The sequence below is a fragment of the Phycodurus eques genome, chromosome 15 (genome assembly GCF_024500275.1).
Source record: "Phycodurus eques isolate BA_2022a chromosome 15, UOR_Pequ_1.1, whole genome shotgun sequence".
Classification (NCBI taxonomy): Eukaryota; Metazoa; Chordata; class Actinopteri; order Syngnathiformes; family Syngnathidae; genus Phycodurus; species Phycodurus eques.
Window position 1 is genome coordinate 10,640,723 of NC_084539.1, and position 22,116 is coordinate 10,662,838.

At 41.8% G+C, this 22,116-nt stretch overlaps 3 protein-coding genes across 4 annotated transcripts; 2 read left to right on the top strand and 1 right to left on the bottom strand.

Moving 5' to 3' along the window:
- Positions 1 to 1,428: 1,428 nt before the first annotated feature.
- slc35e4 (solute carrier family 35 member E4) lies at positions 1,429 to 14,946 on the top strand. Of its 2 annotated transcripts, XM_061698240.1 has the most exons (5): positions 1,429 to 1,698; positions 4,428 to 5,038; positions 6,300 to 6,722; positions 13,419 to 13,956; positions 14,871 to 14,946. In XM_061698240.1, the coding sequence occupies exons 2-4, from the start codon at positions 4,447 to 4,449 to the stop codon at positions 13,493 to 13,495; spliced, it is 1,092 nt and encodes a 363-aa protein (XP_061554224.1). In that variant the 5' UTR covers positions 1,429 to 1,698; positions 4,428 to 4,446; the 3' UTR covers positions 13,496 to 13,956; positions 14,871 to 14,946. The 2 variants fall into 2 exon arrangements, with proteins under 2 accessions (XP_061554224.1, XP_061554223.1); XM_061698239.1 differs by lacking the exons at positions 13,419 to 13,956; positions 14,871 to 14,946 and having other exon boundaries at positions 6,300 to 11,477.
- On the bottom strand, positions 14,840 to 20,798 carry LOC133413630 (tigger transposable element-derived protein 1-like). The gene is made up of 2 exons (XM_061698242.1): positions 19,490 to 20,798; positions 14,840 to 16,728 (listed from the first exon to the last, which is right to left on the bottom strand). Exon 1 carries the CDS (start codon positions 20,628 to 20,630, stop codon positions 19,638 to 19,640), a length of 993 nt encoding a protein of 330 aa, XP_061554226.1. The 5' UTR covers positions 20,631 to 20,798; the 3' UTR covers positions 14,840 to 16,728; positions 19,490 to 19,637.
- On the top strand, positions 15,063 to 17,738 carry smtna (smoothelin a). The gene is made up of 4 exons (XM_061698251.1): positions 15,063 to 15,274; positions 16,165 to 16,279; positions 16,367 to 16,518; positions 16,608 to 17,738. The coding sequence occupies exons 1-4, from the start codon at positions 15,231 to 15,233 to the stop codon at positions 16,753 to 16,755; spliced, it is 459 nt and encodes a 152-aa protein (XP_061554235.1). The 5' UTR covers positions 15,063 to 15,230; the 3' UTR covers positions 16,756 to 17,738.
- Positions 20,799 to 22,116: the final 1,318 nt, after the last annotated feature.

Below are 22,116 nucleotides of genomic sequence, written 5' to 3' on the forward strand. Positions count from 1 at the left end.
AACATAAAGATGTGTAGGCATAAGAAAGATGCTATACTTGCTGCTTTTGTTTCTTGATGGGCAGCACTCTTGCAGCAGCCGCGGAAGTGTCTAAGCTGGTGGACTGCCTATGATGGGGCCCTATACAACTGGACAATTGCTTGGGGGAAGGTGAGCTGAGCAAAGGGCGTTGGCAAAATGGCCCAGAGGAGTTGAGAAGCAATGTGGAGCTAGATGGGTTTGGATATGGAAACATTCTTTCTGTATGTAAGTTACTCGAAAACAGACACTAAAGTTGCTTGGTTACTTAGAACTTTGCTTCTGGCGAACAGGAGTGACGTCATGCACGCTGTGATCGCAACATCGATGATTAATTGAAGGCTCCAGACCACTTACATCCATAACCGCTTAACTATTAGATATGTATTATGTCTTTGTTTTATGGTTTCTTTGTTTTGTTTTGTATTGTTTTTTGTGACAGTGGTCTTGGAAAACTAATTTCCTACATGACTCGTGTAAAACTGGAGAGTCGGCCCCGCCACATCATTTTACGTGGCCCGGGAAACCAAATCATGTGCATCCACTTCGTGGTTCATGCTAAAATACCAAAATTGCAAATTGTCTTCACTTTTAAAAATTTCGAGATATTGCAAGCATTTTCTTTGTTCCCGATCCTCTTTGTAAAATAAATAATACTGCAGTCGAACAGTTTTTACTGGCTTCTGATTTCAAAAGTAGTTATCCATCAATTTGTGTATGTGTAATAATGTGAGGTGATCATACATTCATATGGGTTCACAGCCATAATGGCCCTCCAAGAGAAACCATAACTATGATGTGGCCCGTGACAAAAATGAGTTTGACACCTATGTTCTACATATATCAGGTCTTGCAATAAATGCTACCATAAGTAGTGGTGTTTGATTGACAGTTGACTGGGGACATAGGCACCGTGTTTGGGAGCTGTAACGACGCCCTTGTTCCAATTTTTTTCATTATTGCACAGAGGTGGCGGAATGGGGAGGGCCATTGGGGGCATATGTTCACCCTATGTGTGTGCTGTGCCCCTTTTCAGGAATGGAAAATTTCAATCCCCCCCAAAGCTATTATTGTTTACAAACATAAAAAGTTCTCTGGAGTGAATGAATGGTTTCTTGTTCACGTTCCCTTGGATTGACTGGCGACCAGTCCAAGGTGTACCCCCTCCTCTTGTCCAAAGTAAGATGGGATTTGCTCCAGCCTCGAATTTTCTTTAACTGACACTTTTCAAGTTAACGAGAAACATTAATATTCAAAAATTTGCAGTACACTGGTGCGGAGGGCTCAATACTTTGGATTTGCCCTTGGCCTCCAATTTCGTAAACGCCACTGGCTCCAAAAGGGTGCGCTGGCCCTTTAAGAAAAAAAAAAACTAAACAAAAACAAATACGCAATGCCGTTGACGTTTGTGAGTCCGCCTTGACGCGGTCAGGCTGATGTTGTCCATGTGCCACTCACTCACTGTACCCTTAAGGCGCTCGTCGAAGGACAAAGTAACAAGCGGCGAATCTTGTCTGGTTTGGGGAAAACGCGACCGCAATGTAGTGGACGTCACGATCCCGGAAGTGAAACGCAAGACTGGCGCTGACTGTTTTTGACAGATTGCAAGCTAGCCGCCAGCTAACGTTGGCATAAAAATACGAGCGAGGGGAGCTCGACTCTTTATAAAGGTCAAATAAGGTAAGCGTTTTGGTTTTCCTGTGAACAAACCACTGTTCTCCTTTTTATACGTATTACTGTTTTAACCCGGGCGTATGAAGCTGCGTTAATTTGAAGTGAAGCGAAACATGATGGAATGAAAAGTGTTCGGCGTTAGCTAACACATAAAAGCCAGCAAGTGTTGGCTAACAAGCTATTTTAAAAATATCATTCTGGAAGACGTCCACAAGCTGTGATGGAAATAATACGGAGCTCCCATTCATATCGATTCATATGTGATTGTTGATGTTTCTACTTTGGGAGTTTATATGTTCATTCCTTCCATTACGTCACCTCTGCTCTCTTCCGTTCCGGTGTGTCGTAAAGAGACTTTCGTCAGGTCGGGAAACAATTTATAAATCATTAGTGCAACATTTCTCGCCTTCTGGTTCTCTTCTGAGCTTTTCGGGGTATTTTCCCTGTATCTTTACCCAGGGAGGGTGTTACGCATTCGGCTACGTCATCAAAATAGAAGCACGTGGGCAGAGGCAGAAGAGGCCAGTTGTAGTACGAGTCTGCTTCAATATGTGGCACAAAAGGTGTCTTAACATATCTGTGACATACTTTTATCTCCAAGAATTATAGCCCACTTGAGAACTGATGGACGGTGCTATTTTCTAGCTATGTTACTAAAATGTTCAAAATACCTGTATATTGAAATAGACAATATCATTGGATAGAGGAGTGATACACAAATAAAATGATCCCTAGTTTGTAAGAATTGGATGAGGATTACGAATTGTATGCCACCTTTTATGTCGCAAGTCGGCCCAAAATTTCTTGGCCAGAAGTAAAAAAAATCATAGCCAGGGATGGATGGGCCAAGTATGGCCAGTGGGGCACACGACCCACACCGTTGTGTAATCTGTTAGTCGTATTAGCTGAAAATGATATGTTTAAACAGGCCATTTTCAGATTTTTCAATGGCGTCCGCTCGAGCCATCCCATTTTCCGGGTAATACAGAGAGCAAGCACATCGTCAAAACTTAGTTAAACTTCACAGAAAACAGTAATAATAATAGTTATTTGCGGTCATATAGTTTTCTGTCATGTCCGTATCCTATTAACGTGTGATTTTCGACGCTGAAATTGAGGAACAGTTTCCTCTTTGTCAGAACCACAGAAAATCTCATCTAAATTGAAAATTAAAAAAGCGAGTTGATAAAGGGATTTCCCAACAACGTAATCGGAAAAGAACAAGGATTACCTTGCGCGAAACAATGAGAAATGTGATTTGGATGGATCCACGTGTCCGAAATCAAGCACAGCAAAATGGAAAGAAAATGGCAGCCGTTTTTGTGGATTTAGTAACATACCTACATTTTCATTGTCAGAAGTGTTTTCCTTTGCTTTTAAAGAACCTATCTACTCCAGATACTGCTAATATTGGCACTTATTTATTCTCCTTGTACTTATTCCATCATTCTAAAACAGAAACATTCCCCCTCCCCCCAAACAATAGACTCCGTAGTCATTTTAGGCTTATTTTCTGATGAGACTTAGATTTTCAGACAGATTTTGGCCTCTCCACACTGAGGATGAAAACCTGGGTGACTGACATCTCAGCTTGCTAAACTGACATCAGCGACAGAACAACGATAGCACATTAGAACATGTTATTGGTTGCTTCATCCTGAATGATGTTATTTTACTTTCCGCCAATCAGATCGCCAATATTAGAACGGCTGATATTTTGCATTTTATACACATTTTTGATCGGTTGTGACATTATCTGCTAATGGGATAAATGGCATCATTGATCAGATCTGCAATTTAAGAGGCTACAGCCGACACCAATCTCATTTACTCCGGGTACATTCCGCGGGCCCGCCGCGTATGTTTGAGTCCGAAAGCTAGTTTAGTTTAGGCTCTGTCACATCTTGTGATATAGTACGTGTGTGACGGCCAGTAAATTTTGTTTAAAAAACAAAATTGCGTACAGATTAGCTTTCCAATGAGCTGCACCAATACCTTGGAAGCGGAAACGGAGCCATCGCTGGAGGAGGACAAGATAGAACAGGACAAGGACAGGAGAAGAAGCATGCAGGACAAGGGTCGCGAACCTGGCTGTACAACTGAAGTGTGGTGGCATTAATTATGTAAATTATAAAAGTGTACAGGACAGAGTATAAGGGAGGGGATACACAAGCGATTTGCATATTCGTGAGTTATTTGTTGCATTAAGTGCGTGACCCCACACCCAGTGAAAATTCCTAGGGGTGTGTGCCTGCGGATACATGCAAGTGAATTGATACCGTTTTACATGCACAAAGACTGACAGAAGTGTCCTGTAATTGCTGTGGTCGAACCGCGGCGGCTGAGGACCCCACCCAATCAATCGAGGGGCGGGATCAGGCCCAGGGGTATGAGGGGGCCAGGGGTGTGCATGGGCTCTTAAAGCATCATGCGAGGGACAACTCCAGGTGACTCATAGCTGCGCTTCTTATGCATTTGAACAGGAAATATGAAAATTCAGCTATTTTAATGATGCATGCAATTTTTGGGTGTCTTCAAATGCATTTATATTATGTTTAAGAAGTGTTTTTGATCATTTTGAATGTGTTTAAAGCATGTGGGATTGTTAAAATAAAATAAAGCAGTTGTGTCTATTTTGCAAATATTCACCTATTGGATTTTGAGTCTGGAATATATCCCCTGCGATAAACGGGGGTTCACTGTATAAGCAATTAAAAGTCAATTTTCCGTAACAGCGAGGACAATGGTCCCATCATGATCCACGCCGATGGCTTCTCCAAGTACCAGGCGAGCGTGCAACCGGGAGGCAGGAGGAGACCTCCCACAGAGATGCTCCATCTGCTCTCTGCGGTTATTGTTTGGCTAGTGACGGGCACCACCATCTCCAGCCTCAACAAATGGATCTTTGCCGTGTACAACTTCAGGTACCCCCTGCTGTTGTCCGCTCTGCACATGCTGACGGCCATCGTGGTGGACTACGGCTTGATCAAACTGCGGGTGATCCGCCACGCGGGGATGCTGGAGCAGGACTTGACCCCCGGGGCCAAATGTAAAGTTTTCCTGCTGAGTCTTACGTTTTGTGCCAGCATCGCCTTCGGCAATATGGGTCTGAACTACGTGCAGTTGTCCTTCGCGCAAATGATCTACACCACCACCCCGCTCTTCACTCTGGCCATCTCCACGCTGATCCTGGGCAAGCAGCATCACATCCTCAAGTACACAGCCATGATGCCCATCTGCCTGGGGGCCTCCTTCAGCATCATGGGTGAGGTCCAGTACGACCAGACGGGCTGCTTGTTTGTCATCGCAGCCACCATGTTCAGGGGTGTCAAGTCCATCCAACAGAGTAAGTTATACTTTATCTTTTTTCTGTCTCAAGCTATTCCATTCAAGAAAGCTAACTGACTTAGCCAGGGATGGATGGGCCAAGTATGGCCAGTGGGGCACACGACCCACACCGTTGTGTAATCTGGCCCACCAAGCATTTATAATATCGAGAGTGCGGTAATATTTGTTGCATTAATTTAGAATTTTTTTTCCCCCTAAAATTGTTTAGTTTTTTCTCATTATTAAATTCATTTGCCAATATGTAATTGATTGATTTAGTGTAATAAAATGAGTAATAATACAATATTGTTATTAGAATAAATTGTATGAATAAAATATAAAAATCATACTATAATTAAGCATTTTTGTAAGTCAGTATTTCAAGACCCGGGCTAAATCAAGCAATTGTATTTTTTTTAATATAAAATACAATATTAGTCATGGAATGAGAGAGAGATTTTAAAATGTTTCTGGAGTTAAATTGGGTAGGGTTATAAACCCCATTTCCAATGAAGTTGGGACATTGTGTTAAACAAATAAAAACTGAATACAATGATTTGCAAATCATGTTCTACCTATATTTAATTGAATACACTACAAAGACAGGATATTTAATGTTCAAACTGATGAACTTTATTGTTTTTAGCAAATCATTATTAACTTAGAATTTTATGGTGCAACACGTTCCAAAAAAGCTGGGACAGGGTCATGTTTACCACTGTGTTACATCACCTTTTCTTTTAACAACATTCAATAAACGGCGGCGTTTCTGGGTGTTGTTGATAAATGGCTTTTGCTTTGCATAGTAGAGTTTCAAGTTGCACTTAGGGCTGTGTAAAGGATATCACCACATGGGCTCAGGAACACTTCAGAAAACCAATGTCAGTAAATACAGTTCGGCGCTGCATCCGTAAGTGCAACTTGAAACTCTACTATGCAAAGCAAAAGCCATTTATCAACAACACCCAGAAACGCCGCCGGCTTCTCTGGGCCCGAGCTCCAGGCTCCCCTTGAGTAGGTTTCTCTTTCTTCAACAGGAGTGTAGTCTCTTGAGTAGTCCCTGTAACATGGTTGGTTTTATATATGCCGCAACTAAAAAAGTGGACGGCGGGCCGCAAGTGGGCCTCAGGCTGGAGTATGGACACGGCCTGATTTAAAGCATACAGTAATTACACGATTGTCATAGTTTCTTGTTCATATTAGGACCAGGAGCATTGAAAACGAGAAAGACAAGCAAAGTTCAGTTTTACTGAGCAAGATAAACCATTCTTTCCCCTCAGGCATTCTCCTTCAAGAAGAGAAGATCAACTCTGTGTTCCTGCTCTACCTGATGTCCATCCCCAGCTTCTGCATCCTGGCCGTGGCGGCCTTGGCACTGGAGAATTGGGCCCTACTGGAGTCGCCGCTGCACTACGACCAGCGCCTGTGGGTCTTCATCCTGCTCAGCTGCCTGGGCTCGGTCCTGTACAACCTGGCCAGCAGCTGCGTCATCACGCTCACGTCGGCCGTCACCCTCCACATTCTGGGCAACCTGAGCGTGGTAGGCAACCTCCTGCTATCCCAGCTGCTCTTCGGCAGCGAGTTGTCCGCCCTGAGCTGCGCCGGTGCCGTGCTCACGCTGTCGGGCATGCTCATCTATCAGAACTCCGAGTTCATCGTCAGTTACATGGACACGCGCAGAGCCAAAATGAAGGATTCACAAGGTAAGGACAAAATGGATGTCGCTGAAATGAGATGTCGTTGGCAAAGAACAGAGCGGGATAATGAGGACCCGACAGACTGAAATGCAGGTCGTTCTGCTTAATTAGTCAAGAGCAGCTGACTTTTTACGGTGATCCTCACTGATGATGACGATGTGCCACAGTACAGGAATCCCCCACATTTCAGAGGTAATACGGACTGAGCCCTACCAAGTAATTAAGTTCGTAATTCCTTATTAATAGTTTTAAACTGGCGCGATCCTGGTCACATTTTCTTGCATCCCAGTCACAGTACCTTGATTTTGAGTATTGCCTGATATTGAGTCTTATCCGATACCTCGCCATACTTATATGCGAGCGCATTCGCTTTCTTTAGTAAATGATACATTTTCATGGTTATTTAGAAGTATGAGTTAAATGTATGACTCAGCGCAGCTGCTTGTCATGAAGTAATTGACACTTGTAGCATTTCTATTTGAAAGGAAATCGTTAAAAAGCGTCATATTTCTTAACCTGTAGCTCTTAAACCCTGACAATGCAAGATCTTTCGGCTAGCCCTGACTGTAGGCCGTGTAGGCAAAATATTTCTGCATCTCACTCTGTGTCTCTTCTTCTTTAACAAGCTTTCAAACATGAGTTTTGCGGACAAAAGCAAAGCACCGCCCACTACAGAGCACTGTGGCTGCAGGGCAGCGGCACAGGCCCCTACATAAACCCAGCGCTGTAAAAAAAAAAATAATAATAATAATAAAAAGCTGCTACTTTTCATCCGATACTGATGAGCTGAAAATTACATAATCGCCCCCAATCTCCGATCACGTGATCGGCTCAGGTCAACTGTAGTTAAAACCATAATTATATCACAAATTACAATCCAAAAACTGTTCAATGTCACACATGCTGTAGATGACTTTCCTTTCCACTAACAACCCCAGGCTAAGACTAAGATCACTTCAGCGTACTTCATTGAGACTGATCTTTATGTAGACAGGGCTTTGGCACCATCTTGTAGCAGCTTAGAGCACAAAAACTGCAAACGATGAGTGAGTTTTACAATTACTAAATGATGCTAGATTTCACACAAAAAACACAAAATTAAAAGTGAATATGTGGGGGGATACTGTGCTCATACATCTTCAATGTGCCAAGCCTACTGTGGAGTCCAGAAGAGGTGGGCTTTTTTTTTTTTTTTTTAAACTATATATTGATTGTCCAATGACCAATCCTCCTACCTACTCCTCTGTTTGAATATCACTCTGACAATGCCTCCACCCGCATGTGTTGTGTTTATGCAAGTAAGCACACTTACACCGTTTGGATACCTGGTGAAGATTGCACAACGACACCACCTAAACTCTCCTGCGAACCAGACTTTGACGTTTAAAGCAGGGGGGCTTTAGCGCTGTTTAGGATGGTACTGTTACACGACTCCCTGGTTCCTAATTTAAATCAGGATTTTGGCATCTTTTTTCCCCCAGTTAGATTTATTATGCCGCAGATAGCGGTGAATGAATCCCCACTGAAAGCACCTAATTAATCATAAGAATAATACAGAGCAGCCTACATTTTCAGTCTCCATAGAATACTTCCTCTCTTTTTTCACTGCTAGCATTATTAGGACCACACACTCCCAAAAGTAGTGTTTCCCAAGATGAGCGAAATTGCATCATTTCCCATGGGCCAGCGGTTGGGAATCACTGCCCTAAAGAGTGTCGCTCAAAAAGAGAGGAGATGGAGCTGGAGATGCCCTGCAAGCTGCCATGTTCAATTCTAACCAATGTTACTTTGACGAGGGACGACATTTTGTTTTATTATTGTGACACATCTTCCAAACTAGACTTCTGCTGGACAGTAACAATGTCTCTTAAAATATGTTTTACTTATATTTCATTTAATGACATTTTGCCTCCTCACTCCGAATTAAAAAAATAAATAAAAATTATTTATTTTTGAATGTCCATAGCAGTCACTGTCTTTGTCTTGCACAAGCGTCTGTGTTCCTGTAGTCGGACGGAATGCTAAATGCTGCTGCGTGTGTGTGTAATATATATATGCCAAATGTTTACTTGTGTTTAAGCATTATTTAATTGCACTGCGGTGTCAAACTGGTTCCACACCAGAGACGCCAAAGCCATCCATCCTATTTTATTTTTATTTGCTCTAATAGTAATTGACAAAATGAGACTGTCTGAAAAGTTATGTTTACAGGTGCATCTCAATAAATTACAATACGGTGAAAAAATGTATTTTAGTAGTTCAATTCAAAAAGTGAAACCGGTACAGATTCATTACACACAGTTAAAATATTTCGTTTTTTTTTTTTTTTTTTTTAAATACTTGTGATTATACCTTAAAACTAATGAAAACCCACAACTCACCCCTTGAGAAATGTGACTACTACATAAGAAACAATAAGAAAAATAAATGTATTATACATTGTTAACGGCACCGCTTTACCACGGGTTTGGATTTTTCTGGAATGTATCTACATGTCTATCGCGGAAATCCCTGCTGTATCTTTGATATCTATATGTAGCAGTGTTTTTTTTATTTTATTTTATTAATTTTTTTTAATGTTGTTACGCTATACCACTTTAATGCCCATACATGTGGGACAAGAGAGCCACAGTCTCCGATACACTTTTCAATGCCAGGAAATGGTAAAACACAAACGAAGGAGCTGCTGTCAGCCACAGCGACTCCGTCAGGCACCACCTCTTAAAGGCACATACCTAAAACACAGATATCCAATATGCACAATATTTTCTATACATTTTATCCTTGTATTTTTTGCTTTCAAATACATTTTCAAATCTGTTTTCTAAAAAGTCTGTATTAATAACTATTGTATGTTCAAAGAGTGTCGCAGGATTAAAACTATTTTAAAAACATATTTTTATATGAGCTACTGAGAAGTAGAGTGAAGTCATTCTATTTTTGTCATTTTGCAGGAGAGTGCTTTAAAGTTTCATCAAACGTTCAAATCAAGCTTCATTTATAGAGCACTTTTCATACAATTATATGCATTTCAAAGTGCATTACATAATTAAAATCAATCCCCTCCCGCCGCTTATCCACACAGATACATACATGCACACACACAGTTAAAAAAGTGAGCAAATAATAATGTGATGACCTATGGCTGGGCACAGACATCAAGTGGGAAACATCATCTCAGGGAGACAGCAGATCGCGGCCACAGGGTACCGGCATGGAGCCCTGGTGTAGTGGGGTAGGGAAAGCCACAAATGGCGACTGATGACCTATGAGGCAGGACCATGGACACGATTAATTACAGCTCCCACTGCAGAAGGCTCCCTCTGAGGAAACACTGAAAGACACTAAAAATAATCATAAACATGCATTTAAACAAAAACAAACACATAGCTGCATAAAACTCAGCTTTCAGTAAAAGTTTAAGACTATAGAAAAGAGTAATGAAACATTGAAACTAAAATAGTTAACTATTAAAATAGTTAACACTACTGGGGTAAGTTATAAAGTTAGAAGTTTCTCACTTAGGGCCTCAGGACCGATGACTAAAACTTCAGTTTTGTCCTGGTTAAGCTGGAGAAAGTTCTCTGGTGTCCAGGATTTGATGTCTAAAATACAGTTTAAAAGAGTATCCATTGGACTGGTGTCATCAGGAGACACTGAGATGTATAGCTGTGTATCATCAGCGTAGCTGTGCAAGTTCACGCCATGCCTCCTGATGACACTGTCAAGATTTAGACCAGTATTCATCTGAATGATATGCCATTTCTGCACTTAACTTTAAAATGACAGAAATGGAGTTCACCCACTCGAGTTCTCAGTGCTATCCATATTCCTGATTTTCACCGATTGCCGGTGAGCCGCGGTTCGCTGTATAGAAATAATGTAGGAATTGGACTTCTGAGTAGTATTTTCCTTTGTGTTTATTGAATCAATACTGTGAGTTTCACTTTTTGAAAAGAACTACTGAAATGAACTTTTTGACCATATTCTAATTTATTGAGAGGCATGTGTATATTTAAGATGCCTCATACATCCCCAGACTGTTTAATTACATTTATTTTCCTCGATGGTTTGAACTTTTTAAAAAAAAAAGAAAAAAAAAAAGAAAAGATGTTTCGGGCTTTTTTTTTTTTTTTTTTTATCAATCCACTGGTTCAACACTTGAATACCTCAAGTAGCTTTTCAGCTTTTCAACTGTGGCGTGAAAACATCTGCAAGGAAACAAAAGACAACGTTACAAGCATGTGTTTTCAACTTTGTGGTTAACAATATAGTGCACTGATGAGGTTCAGAGCTGCTGGTTGGATGCACTCTATATTTTATTATTATTTACATTATGTATTTTTATTGTCCCGAACAGCACGGTCGACTGGTTCAAGAATGCGTCAGGCCTTATTGAGACATTCTGTAGGAGAGTGGTTTGCCATTTAGTTTGGATGCCTACATAAATGTTTTTGTTTGGGGGCAAATGTGTTGGGAGAACTCATGCAAACACAATATGCTGTTTGTTCATTAGGAATAAAGGACTGCTACAATAACCGACATTATACAACTTCTTGTCACACTTGTTTCTTTCAAAGTTCCCCCCCACCCGCTGTCTTCATTTGTGTGGGTAAGCCCTTAAACAATGTTCACCATTGTTTAAGACTTCCCGGATAAATACATTTTAGTTAGGCCTGTAACAAGTCTAATCCAAATTATTTTGTTTTAACGGATTTTAAAACTGCAATGACATAATTTTAAACAGACTAAAAAAAAAGATTGGACCAGTAACACTGTAATGTTCCCAAAGTGGAACACATTGGACTTTTAAACCAAAATATCCTAGACAAATATGCATCAAAAGTCAAAACAAAACTGCACATGCATGTAATGTCAGCGCTGTGTTCTGCATTTTATTTTTCCTGTCACCTTAAAAGGTTTGAGTGATGGCAAATAAGTCTCATGATAACCAAAGAGCCAGACTTTTTGGTGACATGAGAAAGTGCTAAATATGAGTAATGTAATTAATGAATAAGACGCTAAGTTAATTGCTCATAGATCATTCCTTCTCCAATGGGTGTCGGCAAAGGGTGAGTAATTTTATTTTACTCTGGCTTCGTTCTGTTTTTATGACCATGTTGAGCACTAACAGATCTCAGTTTAATCTATTTTTAGGCCAGTAACAAGTTTTATCCAGATTTTATTTTAGCCAATTGTAAATCTGTTCAATACGCCAGGGTAATATGGACTTAATAAAAGCAAAACAACACTGTGTGTGGTAAAATGTGGTGTTCAACCAAAATCGTGTGTGTGCTTTTTTTCTGATTTCACCACTAAAGGTCAGAAGAAAGTCTGATAATAACCAGAAATTGAATTTAACTGTGACAAAAGTGTCTGACTGCTTCACTATACGCAATGTATCACAACGCCATCTTGGGGTGAGTAGTTTTACTTTGAGTTTGAGTTGGTTTTATTGTAGTGGTTATACTTGTATGACAGTTAAGAATATTAACGTTACCTACATTACCTGTTCAGTTAGAACATTTTTTTTATCATGTCGACAGTTTAAGCCTGGAACACTTCAGTTTACGTTACATTGATTAGTGTGTACACCCTCTTATACAGTCACTGGGGGTGTGGCTGTGTTCCGAATTAACCAATCACATTCAAACTCATGTTAAATGGGAGTCAGCACACACCTGCCACCATTTAAAGTGCATCTGATTAACCCCAAGTAAAGTTCAGCTGTTCTTGGAACTGTTCAGACTGTTTGCTATGTAGATACTGTACTTTATTCATCATGTGAGGGAAATGAAGTTGTCACAAGTATACACTCATTATATAGAAACAACCAACAAACACAAGAGTGACATTGAGGTGAAATTAACAAATGTAATCTAATTTAAGCAAAACCCCAAAAAATATATGTTCCATGTTGGTATGTGATAAGTAATAAATATAATCAAATTCTGCTAAGTGGCAGGTATATTATTAAAAAAGTGATATAATTATTCAATGATGAATTACAGTACACCCAATATGCAGTGTATAAAACTACTGATATTCACAATATGCATAATATTGTAGATTAAGTAATATTTGAAAAATGATTACAAATTGAGTATAAATACTGATACAAAAATAAACAGTACACAGTACATACACATATTAGCTGGTTTTCCCCCTAAAGTTGGTTAGTTAAAATGTATTCATGTTTCAATTAATTTCGCTTTAAATAACTGGTGAATGAATTTATTGCGGCGGCACGGTAGCCGACTGGTTAGAGCGTCTGCCTCACAGTTCTGAGGACCGGGGTTCAATCCCCGGCCCCGCCTGTGTGGAGTTTGCATGTTCTCCCCATGCCTGCGTGGGTTTTCTCCGGGCACTACGGTTTCCTCCCACATCCCCAAAAACATGCATGGTAGGTTGATTGAAGACTCTAAATTGCCCGTAGGTGTGAATGCGAGTGCGAATGGTTTGTTTATGTGTGCCCTGCGATTGGCTGGCAACCAGTTCAGGGTGTACCCCGCCTCCTGCCCGATGATAGCCGGGATAGGCTCCAGCACGCCCGCGACCCTAGTGAGGAGAAGCGGTTCAGAAAATGGATGGATGAATTTATTGCCCATTCCTATTCTATCTGGATAAGCTGCCCTCCCTCCGAGAAAGACTTTCTTATTCTGTCACCATTTGTGATTGACGAAGTTTGAACTGTTTTCACAGGCAGCCTTCAGAGGAAGATGACAGATGCCACTGATGTGCTTTTCCTTCCTTCTTCCCTCCTTGGGTGGTCCACATAAGCAGAAGGAAGCAGCGAATGAAAGCCCTCCAAAGAAGACCTCAAGAGAACAGGTTCGAGCCTCCCGCATGGAGCTTACATGCTCGAATGTCATTATTCCCGCACTCATTACTTTATTAGGGCTTTCCCTGGACTCCCTTATCAGATTCCTGCACTCACTCTGCTCCATTACTATATTTGTACGTGTTTTCCAAACACTGGGCCAGTCGCTGCAGTGACGCCGAGAGCCACTTCGGCATGTTTCCTCTCAGTTTACATTCTTCGCACTAACGCAGGCTGAAGGCACGCAGGATGCCGGGAATGTCCCACTTGTATCCCCATGCCACGTCTTTTGTGCATTGAAACACTCTAATCTGGCCTCAAGTGATGGAGCAGACACCTCAACATGAACGCGGACCGACTGCGAGCATGACCAGCGAGCAACTTTCTGCGATTGACGATGAGGACGTTCTCAACAAAATGGTGAGAGAACACGTGTATTTTTTAGCACAGGCCATAACATTAGGCACACCTGCACGTACTAATCGCGTCCAAATGCAAGAGCTCTACCAAAAATTCTGCCTTTACAAAATAATAATTCTTACATCCTAGTTTGAAATTGTGTACAACTGTACTCCATCATACTTGTGATGTTTTTAATATCTTGCCCCTCATATGTAACTTAGCCATGAAAATATTAGTAACACCTCTCAGAATGATGCAGTAGTTATACATCACTGTGACCACAATAAACATAATTGTTAAATTAATACCGGTCACATCAAAATTGTAGTTTGAAAAAAAATAATTATTATACAAGTTGTATTAGAATGCAAGGGTTTCACCTAATGAAGTGTCATTAACTGCTAGGCGATTGTATACAGCTCATTTCATATACAAACGAAATATGTATAAACTATATGTACACACATATTCTGTACATACATAGTATATACATATATTTACCTGTATTTTGTTTTATACAACCCAATTTATATCCAAAGAAAATTTGAATTAACAGATTACAAGTGTGATAAAATGAAGGAATATATTTTTTTGTACACTGTCTGCAGTGTACAAAACCAGAAGTGTGCTAAGATAAAAAGATTCAAAGAAAATGTGTTATAACGAGTGCATTGAGTTACGAGCATGGTCACGGAATGAATTAGTCATAAGTCAAGGCATCACTGTGTCCACATACACTATATATAATGTGTGTACTGCTTCTGTGTGCGCTATGTTCCTGCACCCCATACAAAAGTAACATCTCATTTATAAATTAAAAAAAAAAAGCCAATTATTAAAATGTATATGCAAAAATATGGAACTCACATTTTGAAAAATTTAAACTAAATTCACGACAGCCCAACTTAATGTAATAGAAATTGTGTTTTTAGCTGGACAATGCTGCAGACTTTGAAGAGCGGCGTCTCATCCGCGCCGCGTTGAGGGACCTACTGAAGAAAAAGCGAGGTGAGCTCAACTCTGGGAGATGGATACAGAATAATCAACATGTCGCAATGTCTAATACGGCTCATCTTCCTCATCAGACAAGCGGGAGCAGGAGCGAGGGTCTCGGCAGCAGGACTTGAGGCAGCAGGGCCTCAGCAAAGGAGGCGCACCAGGCGGGGGATTTGTGGGCACAGCGAGGGCACCCATGAACCAGCAGCTGACAACCAACAGTGACTCATCTCTACGAAGATGATCTCTTAGTATTATTCATTGCATAAGTTTTCTCATATTCATTTGATTCTCTGATGTTTTGGTTAGGTCAACCAGCCTCCTCCGTGACAGCAGGCGGGTGAGTCACATGTTGCAAAGGCAATACCAATTCTCACATATAAAAAAAACTTTTAACATAGAAAAAGACCATTTTAAGCTACGCTATTGTTAGGGGGTAGCATTTGTATCAACTTTACAAATTATTTTTCCCTCCAACTTATACAGTACATATTCCAACTTATTTTTCTGAAGCAATATAAAAGGTGTATCGTCAGGTGGGAATTTATTTATTCCAATTTGAATAAATACAGTAGTGCCAGTTTTTTTCACAAGATGTCTTGGTGATGACTAATAGAAAATATGTTGGTCCCATTTTTTTTTCCCATACAAAAACAAGGGGATCATTTGGGGAACGGTATCTATTACAGAGGCGACTATTTGAGGAAATACGGGAGTCATATTTAATCGAAACTGATTAATTGTGGAACAATCTGAGAGTTAAGTCTATTAGAGAGGCCAGTGTTTTGAGGAGCTAAATCATTTATTTCATGTAAAAAAACAATATTCCATTCATGTACAATACTGTATGTTAACCACATTGAGAAAATGTTCCATAAAATGTTACTGTCCACAAGTGATACTTTAAACTCCATCTTTGTGTGTCCAGGAGTCCTCGGTTTACGATTACATTCATGCGGTGGCAACATAATTTAAGATTTGTACGTGTAAGACTGAACGTGCAGTAATCTACTACTACATTAGTGTAGGTTAGTGATAGTTTCATGAAGTACAGTAAATATTTGTATGAAAAACACTTCTGGGGCATAAATATAACAGTCCAATGAAAAACGTACTCCCGTAACGGAGCATGCGCGTGAAACATATTCTTTCACCATGGCAAAGCGAGGAGCCTCTATATTAGCGTAGTTATTAGATGCGGACTCTTCTGTCTGTACTTCTCCTCCTCAGTAAGACGGGTACTGCTCAAGCCGCCCAGAAGTGTCCCCCCTCTGCAGCACCCAATGCTAAAAACGTCAAACAGATGCTTCTGGATTGGTGCAAGGCCAAAACGGAGCCATATGAGGTCATAATCTCCCCACTCTCCTCTGTTGTGATTTACTGCTCTGCTCGGCTCTGTCTTTTCTCTTCAAACCTGTCTCTGCTATTTTAGGGGGTGGATGTCCGCAACTTCTCCTCCAGTTGGAAGGACGGCATAGCCTTCTGCGCCTTGGTACACCGCTTCTTCCCTGACGCCTTCGAATATTCCACCCTGAACCCTCACAAGCCCCGGGACAACTTCCGGCTGGCTTTCAGCACGGCAGAGTAAGTAAGCTCCCCTTCCTCGTGTCGCCTTGTTGTCCCTTGCTGAGACTGACTTTAGGACTCTGGCCACTATGCTTCTCCGTTTGCAGGAGGCTGGCCGGCTGCCCCCCTCTGCTGGACCCTGAAGACTTGGTCCGGATGAAAGAGCCGGACTGGAAGTGCGTTTACACGTACATCCAGGAGTTCTACCGCTGTCTGGTGGAAAAGGGCCTGGTCAAAACAAAAAAGCGTGTTTAAGTTCTGTCTATCATGGACAGCATTAAGTATAGTGAAGTAGTCACACTAAATGCTTTTTTCATTTCAACTCAACATATTCATACTGCTTTGTTATTGTTTGCCATCAAGAAATGGAAGGCATAGCTTTTGAACATAGTCATTACTGGACACTTCATTAGGTACAACCACACAGTCTAAATGTGAGATCAGAATTGCAAAGTTTACCTATACACAGATAATAAAGTGCACTTTAGAGTGGCATTGTCAGTCAAGTTCCGTGACAATGACACGTTGTAGCCAGATTTTCTAGGTAAAGCGGGGTATGCGTATACCGATAATCCGGCCTCATTTGTGCACTTCCCCCTTTCCCGTTAGAAGTCAGCAAAGACCCAATTATCGGATGTCTCTAAAATATTATCTTGAGCAATTATCCTGTGGTGTAGGGTCTGTTAAGTGTGGATTTTTTAAGCTGCCACTGTGGTTCTTAGTATTGTGATGGATTTTTATTGAAAATTTCAGTCGGACAGAACAAAGTTTATTCCCGGTAATAAAGACGAGGAAAGTAGATCATTATATGCCTAGTACAATGAGACAGGTTCGAGTGTTGTATGGGGCAGTAGTGCTACAACGTCGCATAGTTAGGAGTTTTTTTATCGCAATGAGTGAGTGGCCCCACATCAAGCGAATAAGTCCCAGGGGTGCGTGTCTGCGGACACATGCGAGTGAATTGACACCGTCTTGCATGCACAATAACCTTCAAAAGTGACCTGTAATTGCTACGCCTGCACCGCCGCCTAGAGCCTCATGCTGTAGACAGGCTTATTTTCCTTGCCAAAAGAAAGAAAAATGTTGAATAAAACTAGGTAACCTAGCGAGTGCAATAAACTATGTATGATTTTGTTTACATTTTTAGGGACAAAGGTTACTATACTTTTGTCTGTTAATTTTTTTCAGTGACAGTTTTGTTGTTACATATTAAATCCAAATGGGAATAGTTTTGTTAATTCCTTCATGTTTTACTGTTGAGCATTTAAAATATTTTATTAATATGCATTAAGGGTTGTGTTTTTAGAGGAGGTTGATAGATGTAGTGAGGGAAGACATGAGGGCAGCTGGAGTTCGAGAGGAGGATGCAGGAGATAGGCTTAACGTATTTTCACGACCATAAGGCGCACTTAAAAGTCCTAAAATTTTCTACAAAATGGACGCGGTGCGCCTTATGTGCTAGTAGGTGTATAGCGCCGGTATGTGCATTTTGCAAAACAACATCAGTTTGGCTAAGGACCTCCCCCCAAAATGGCACCTACAAAGAGACAAGCTTACGAAGCACAGTTTAAACTACAAGCTATCAGTTACACAGAGGAACATTAGAATCGAGCAGCCGCGAGAGAATTCCAGATCAACGAATCCATGTTTCGCAAGTGGAGGAAGCAGGAAAACGAGCTTCGCCAAACCAAGAAGACAAAGCGGCGGGCGATTTACGCCACCATATGTGAATGGATTGTGGATGCCTGAGCTAAGGTATCTGCTTTGACTGTTGTCCGAGCTTTCGCGAAAGCCGGCATCATTTTTTAACAGCCCCCCGGCAACGAGACTGACTCCGAGAGGTAACCCGGCATGTTTGATGGAGAACTTGGCTAGCTGTTCATTTCGGATACAGAAGATGAGGACTTTGATTAATTTGTGGATGAGAATTGATCAAAAAATAACGTGCGTACAAGTTAAATACTTCAATAAAGTACAATCGAACTCAGTTTTGCTCCCGCTGCCTTTCTACCGTATGTTTTAAGATAGCGTATGTTTTACCTTGCCTGCGCCTTTTAATACAGTGCACCCTATGGTCGTGAAAATACGGTACATGGAAAAGGATGACACCCTGTGGCGACCCCTAATGGGACAAGTCGAAAGGAAAATAATTAGAAGGGTTGTGTTTTTAGTCACTTAAAAATATATAATAATAAAAATGCAACATTATAACATGAGAAATTAATGTAGGACTTCAGCTCTTGCATATTTCTTTTCATTTCTGTTTGGGTACAATCCCCATTTTATCCATTGTCTCTCTGACCACAGTTGCCACGTTGCCAATGTCGCCACTTGCAAATCAGATGGTAGTATCCTGGCCATACGCCCTACAGTGACTACACAGACCAAAACGTTTTATCACCCTGTATGTAAGTAACGTCAGTGTTGGGAAAGGTCATTTTCTACGCCAATTAGTTCAAAGTTCAATTCACTGTTCCAAAAATAGGCCATTTCATAATTCTGAACTAAATTCACCGTTCCAAAAATGAACTAGTTTATAGTTATTTTCTTCCTCAATATGTAGCTGATGGGCTATAATCCTAAAAATACTGCCATTTCATTTGCCCCATGTTGCAACCCATTCAGTCCACCCTAAAATCTCAAAAACATGAGGAAAGACTTGTTGCTTCAATTCTTTTAAATGAGGAATTAAAACAGAAACAGGGCTTTTGTCCTTTATGAGCAAAGAAAAACACATAATACAGTATGACAGGAATGATTGTGAAAGGACTGATAACTTTGCATTCGTTGCAGCTCTGGCTGACTATAATAAAATATTTTATCTGACCTATTCTTATATTACAAAACTAAATTCCATTTTATGGTTTTGCTTTTCAATGTGTTTTATGAGGCACAAAATGCAAATTTAGATTTGCAAATAGCGATGCGAGACCGCTTAATTCGAGCCTTGATGTGTGTGGTGTTCTCTGTCGAGTACACAATTCCTTACCTTTCCTCCTGTGGTAGGCTTGTGTTGTGAGTGTGAGAGAGGGGAGAGGCGAGGAGGATGCTGGAGAGGTCAAAGGTGGTCGAGAAGATGCTGGGGGAAGTGAATGAAGCAGATGAGGTAGAGAATACAGGATCTGTTTCAGGCCTCTCTACTTTTTCGAAGGAGACGAAGAGGCCGCAGGTGGTAACGGAGCAGTCGACGTCGAGGGCCCAGGATCCGGTACGGGATCCGGTATCGGCCTCTCGACCATCTTGAAGAACCGTTCGAGGTTCGACTGAAAGGAGACCCTATTTTCCTCCTCCCAAATCTCCTTGTAACACCGCAGGTGGTCCGTGACCCCCTTGAAGATCCTGGCGTACCTGGCCGCGTCGGGGTCCTCGGCCTCGAACTTCGCCAAGCCTTCCTCGATCAGCAAGAAACCAGCCGCCAAGCTCTTGCATGTGAACCTCTTGGGCTCTGGGGTTGTTGCGTCCTGCTCCACAGCCTGTCTCGCTTCCTCCTCCTCCTCCTCCTCCTCCTCCTCCTTGGTGTTTACCGGCGGCTTCCAGGACAAACTCTCACCCAACACTTGTTGGGCACAGCACTTGTTCACCCCCTCCTTGATGATCTCCGCCAAGGCAGTGGGGAAATCTTTCCCTGCTTCATTCGCGCTACTGGCGGCTTCACCTTCCACTCTAAGGTTATGCAAATTAGCGCGAGCTTTAAATCGCATAAACCAACCTCTGCTGGCCACAAACGACTTCCCCTCACTGCCTTCTCCTTTTTCGCTTTTCAACTTCTCGAAGAGGCGCTTCGCCTCCTGTTGGATCAGCACGAGGCTGACGGGGAGACGCCGCCGGTGCTGCTCCTCCAGCCAAAGCACCAGAAGTCTCTCCATCTCCATCATTAGCCCGCTGTTCTGCTTGCTTATTATGGTGGATTTCATATGCGGAGATGCCTTCACATGCTCCAGGATGCGATCTTGATCCTTAATGATAGTCGCCACAGTGGAGCGGCTTAAGTCGAGCACGCGGCCGATGTTCGTCGGCGTTTCTCCCCGTTTCGATCGCTTCACGATGTCTAACTTCACCTCCATGGTAATGGATTTCCTTTTTTTCGAAGCTCGGTCGTTGGAAGAGTCCGCCTTGCCCTTGGGCGCCATAGCGAAGGCTAGAAAGTCACTAAAGCAAAAGAAAACAAGTATGTGTAAGCACGGCAAACCAAAATGGCGAACGGCGGAAAGCGAGTATGCCGTAAGTTGTTCCTGGGTCACGACGCGACGTCGTATTCCGAGTCCGCTCTTACGACACCGACGTAACTTGTACGAACACGTCGTAACCTGCGCAAAGTCATGATTACAGTAAATATATGTATGAGAAGCACTTAAGTTGACGCTTTAGTAAAGTCTTACTTAAACACTTCTAGTCGTAACTATAAGGGTTGGGTCGAGTGTCACGAACCATGTATGTATTAGTCCACTACGGAAAGTTAGTTGGAACTTTCCTACGACGCCGACGAAACCTTTCTACGTATCCATGGTAGTCTCGAACCCCAACCTACGCTAACACAGTCGTAACGTTATAATTACACTAAATATCGGTGTGAATAATACGATAAAACAATAAAATGAAAAACTCAAAATAATTCCTTACCTTTAATAATTTCTGTGATTGGTTCGGACGGCGTACTGTATTCTTGCGTCGAGTTCTGTTACTACAGCACGACGTAACTTTTTGTACGTGGCGCAATGTAGTAGTGTCTAGTAAAGTCATAATTGCAGTAAATATTTGTAGGAGAAACACGTCTACGCCACAAATATAAAGTAACAGTACGAAATACAGTGACAAAAGAAATGAAAAACAATTGCTTGTCTTTACTCCTGCGGTTGGCGTGTATGGCACACTGGAAAGCGGATCGTGCGCAACGCAAGCTTATTCGGAGTTACGTGCACACGACACCGACGTAACTTTTTGTACGTAAAACATCGTAGTCTTTATCACAAACCTACGCTGACTCCGTATTAAAGTCAAGTGGTAAATAGTTGTATTAAAAAAAATAATAATAATAATTATAGTCCATAGATGCAAAACATCATCCATCCACTATCTGAGCCGCTTATCCTCACAAGGGTCGCGGGAGTCTCAGCTACCATCGGGCAGGGGGCGGGTTATACACCCCGAACAGGTTGCCAGCCAATCGCAGGGCACATATAAACAAACAACCATTCGCACCCACATTCACACCTACGGGCAATTTAGAGTCTTCAATGAACCTACCGTGCATGTTTTGGGGATGTGGGAGGAAACCGGAGTGCCCGGAGAAAACCCACGCAGGCACGGGGAGAACATGCAAACTCCACACAGCCGGGGCCGAGATTGAATCCCGGTCCGCAGAACTGTGAGGCAGACGCTCTAACCAGTCGTCCACCGCCCCCCCCCCCAATGAAAAACAGTTACAAAAAAATAAAAATGAATAAATAAGTAAGAAAGAAAACCTTAATTCCTTACGTGGTTGGTTTGCACAGAGCTGTGCCGCTTGACGATTAACGTATTGTTGTTAGGCCGCGACGCAAACTAGTTCACTGGGCGACGTTCGTATTTCGGACGCTGACGCCACTCGTCGGATTTGGTGTAGATTAGAACTGGAAC

What these genes read in the sequence shown, in the direction of transcription:
- slc35e4 (XM_061698239.1), top strand. Translation starts at nt 4,447, where the DNA reads ATGATCCACGCCGATGGCTTCTCCAAGTACCAGGCGAGCGTGCAACCG. An exon ending in TGTCAAGTCCATCCAACAGA is followed by an intron (nt 5,039 to 6,299) that starts GTAAGTTATACT and finishes CTTTCCCCTCAG; the next exon opens with GCATTCTCCTTCAAGAAGAG.
- smtna (XM_061698251.1), top strand. Translation starts at nt 15,231, where the DNA reads ATGTTTTGGTTAGGTCAACCAGCCTCCTCCGTGACAGCAGGCGG. An exon ending in TCCTCCGTGACAGCAGGCGG is followed by an intron (nt 15,275 to 16,164) that starts GTGAGTCACATG and finishes TCTCCTCCTCAG; the next exon opens with TAAGACGGGTACTGCTCAAG. An exon ending in CTGGCTTTCAGCACGGCAGA is followed by an intron (nt 16,519 to 16,607) that starts GTAAGTAAGCTC and finishes CTCCGTTTGCAG; the next exon opens with GAGGCTGGCCGGCTGCCCCC.
- LOC133413630 (XM_061698242.1), bottom strand. Translation starts at nt 20,630, where the DNA reads ATGGCGCCCAAGGGCAAGGCGGACTCTTCCAACGACCGAGCTTCGAAA.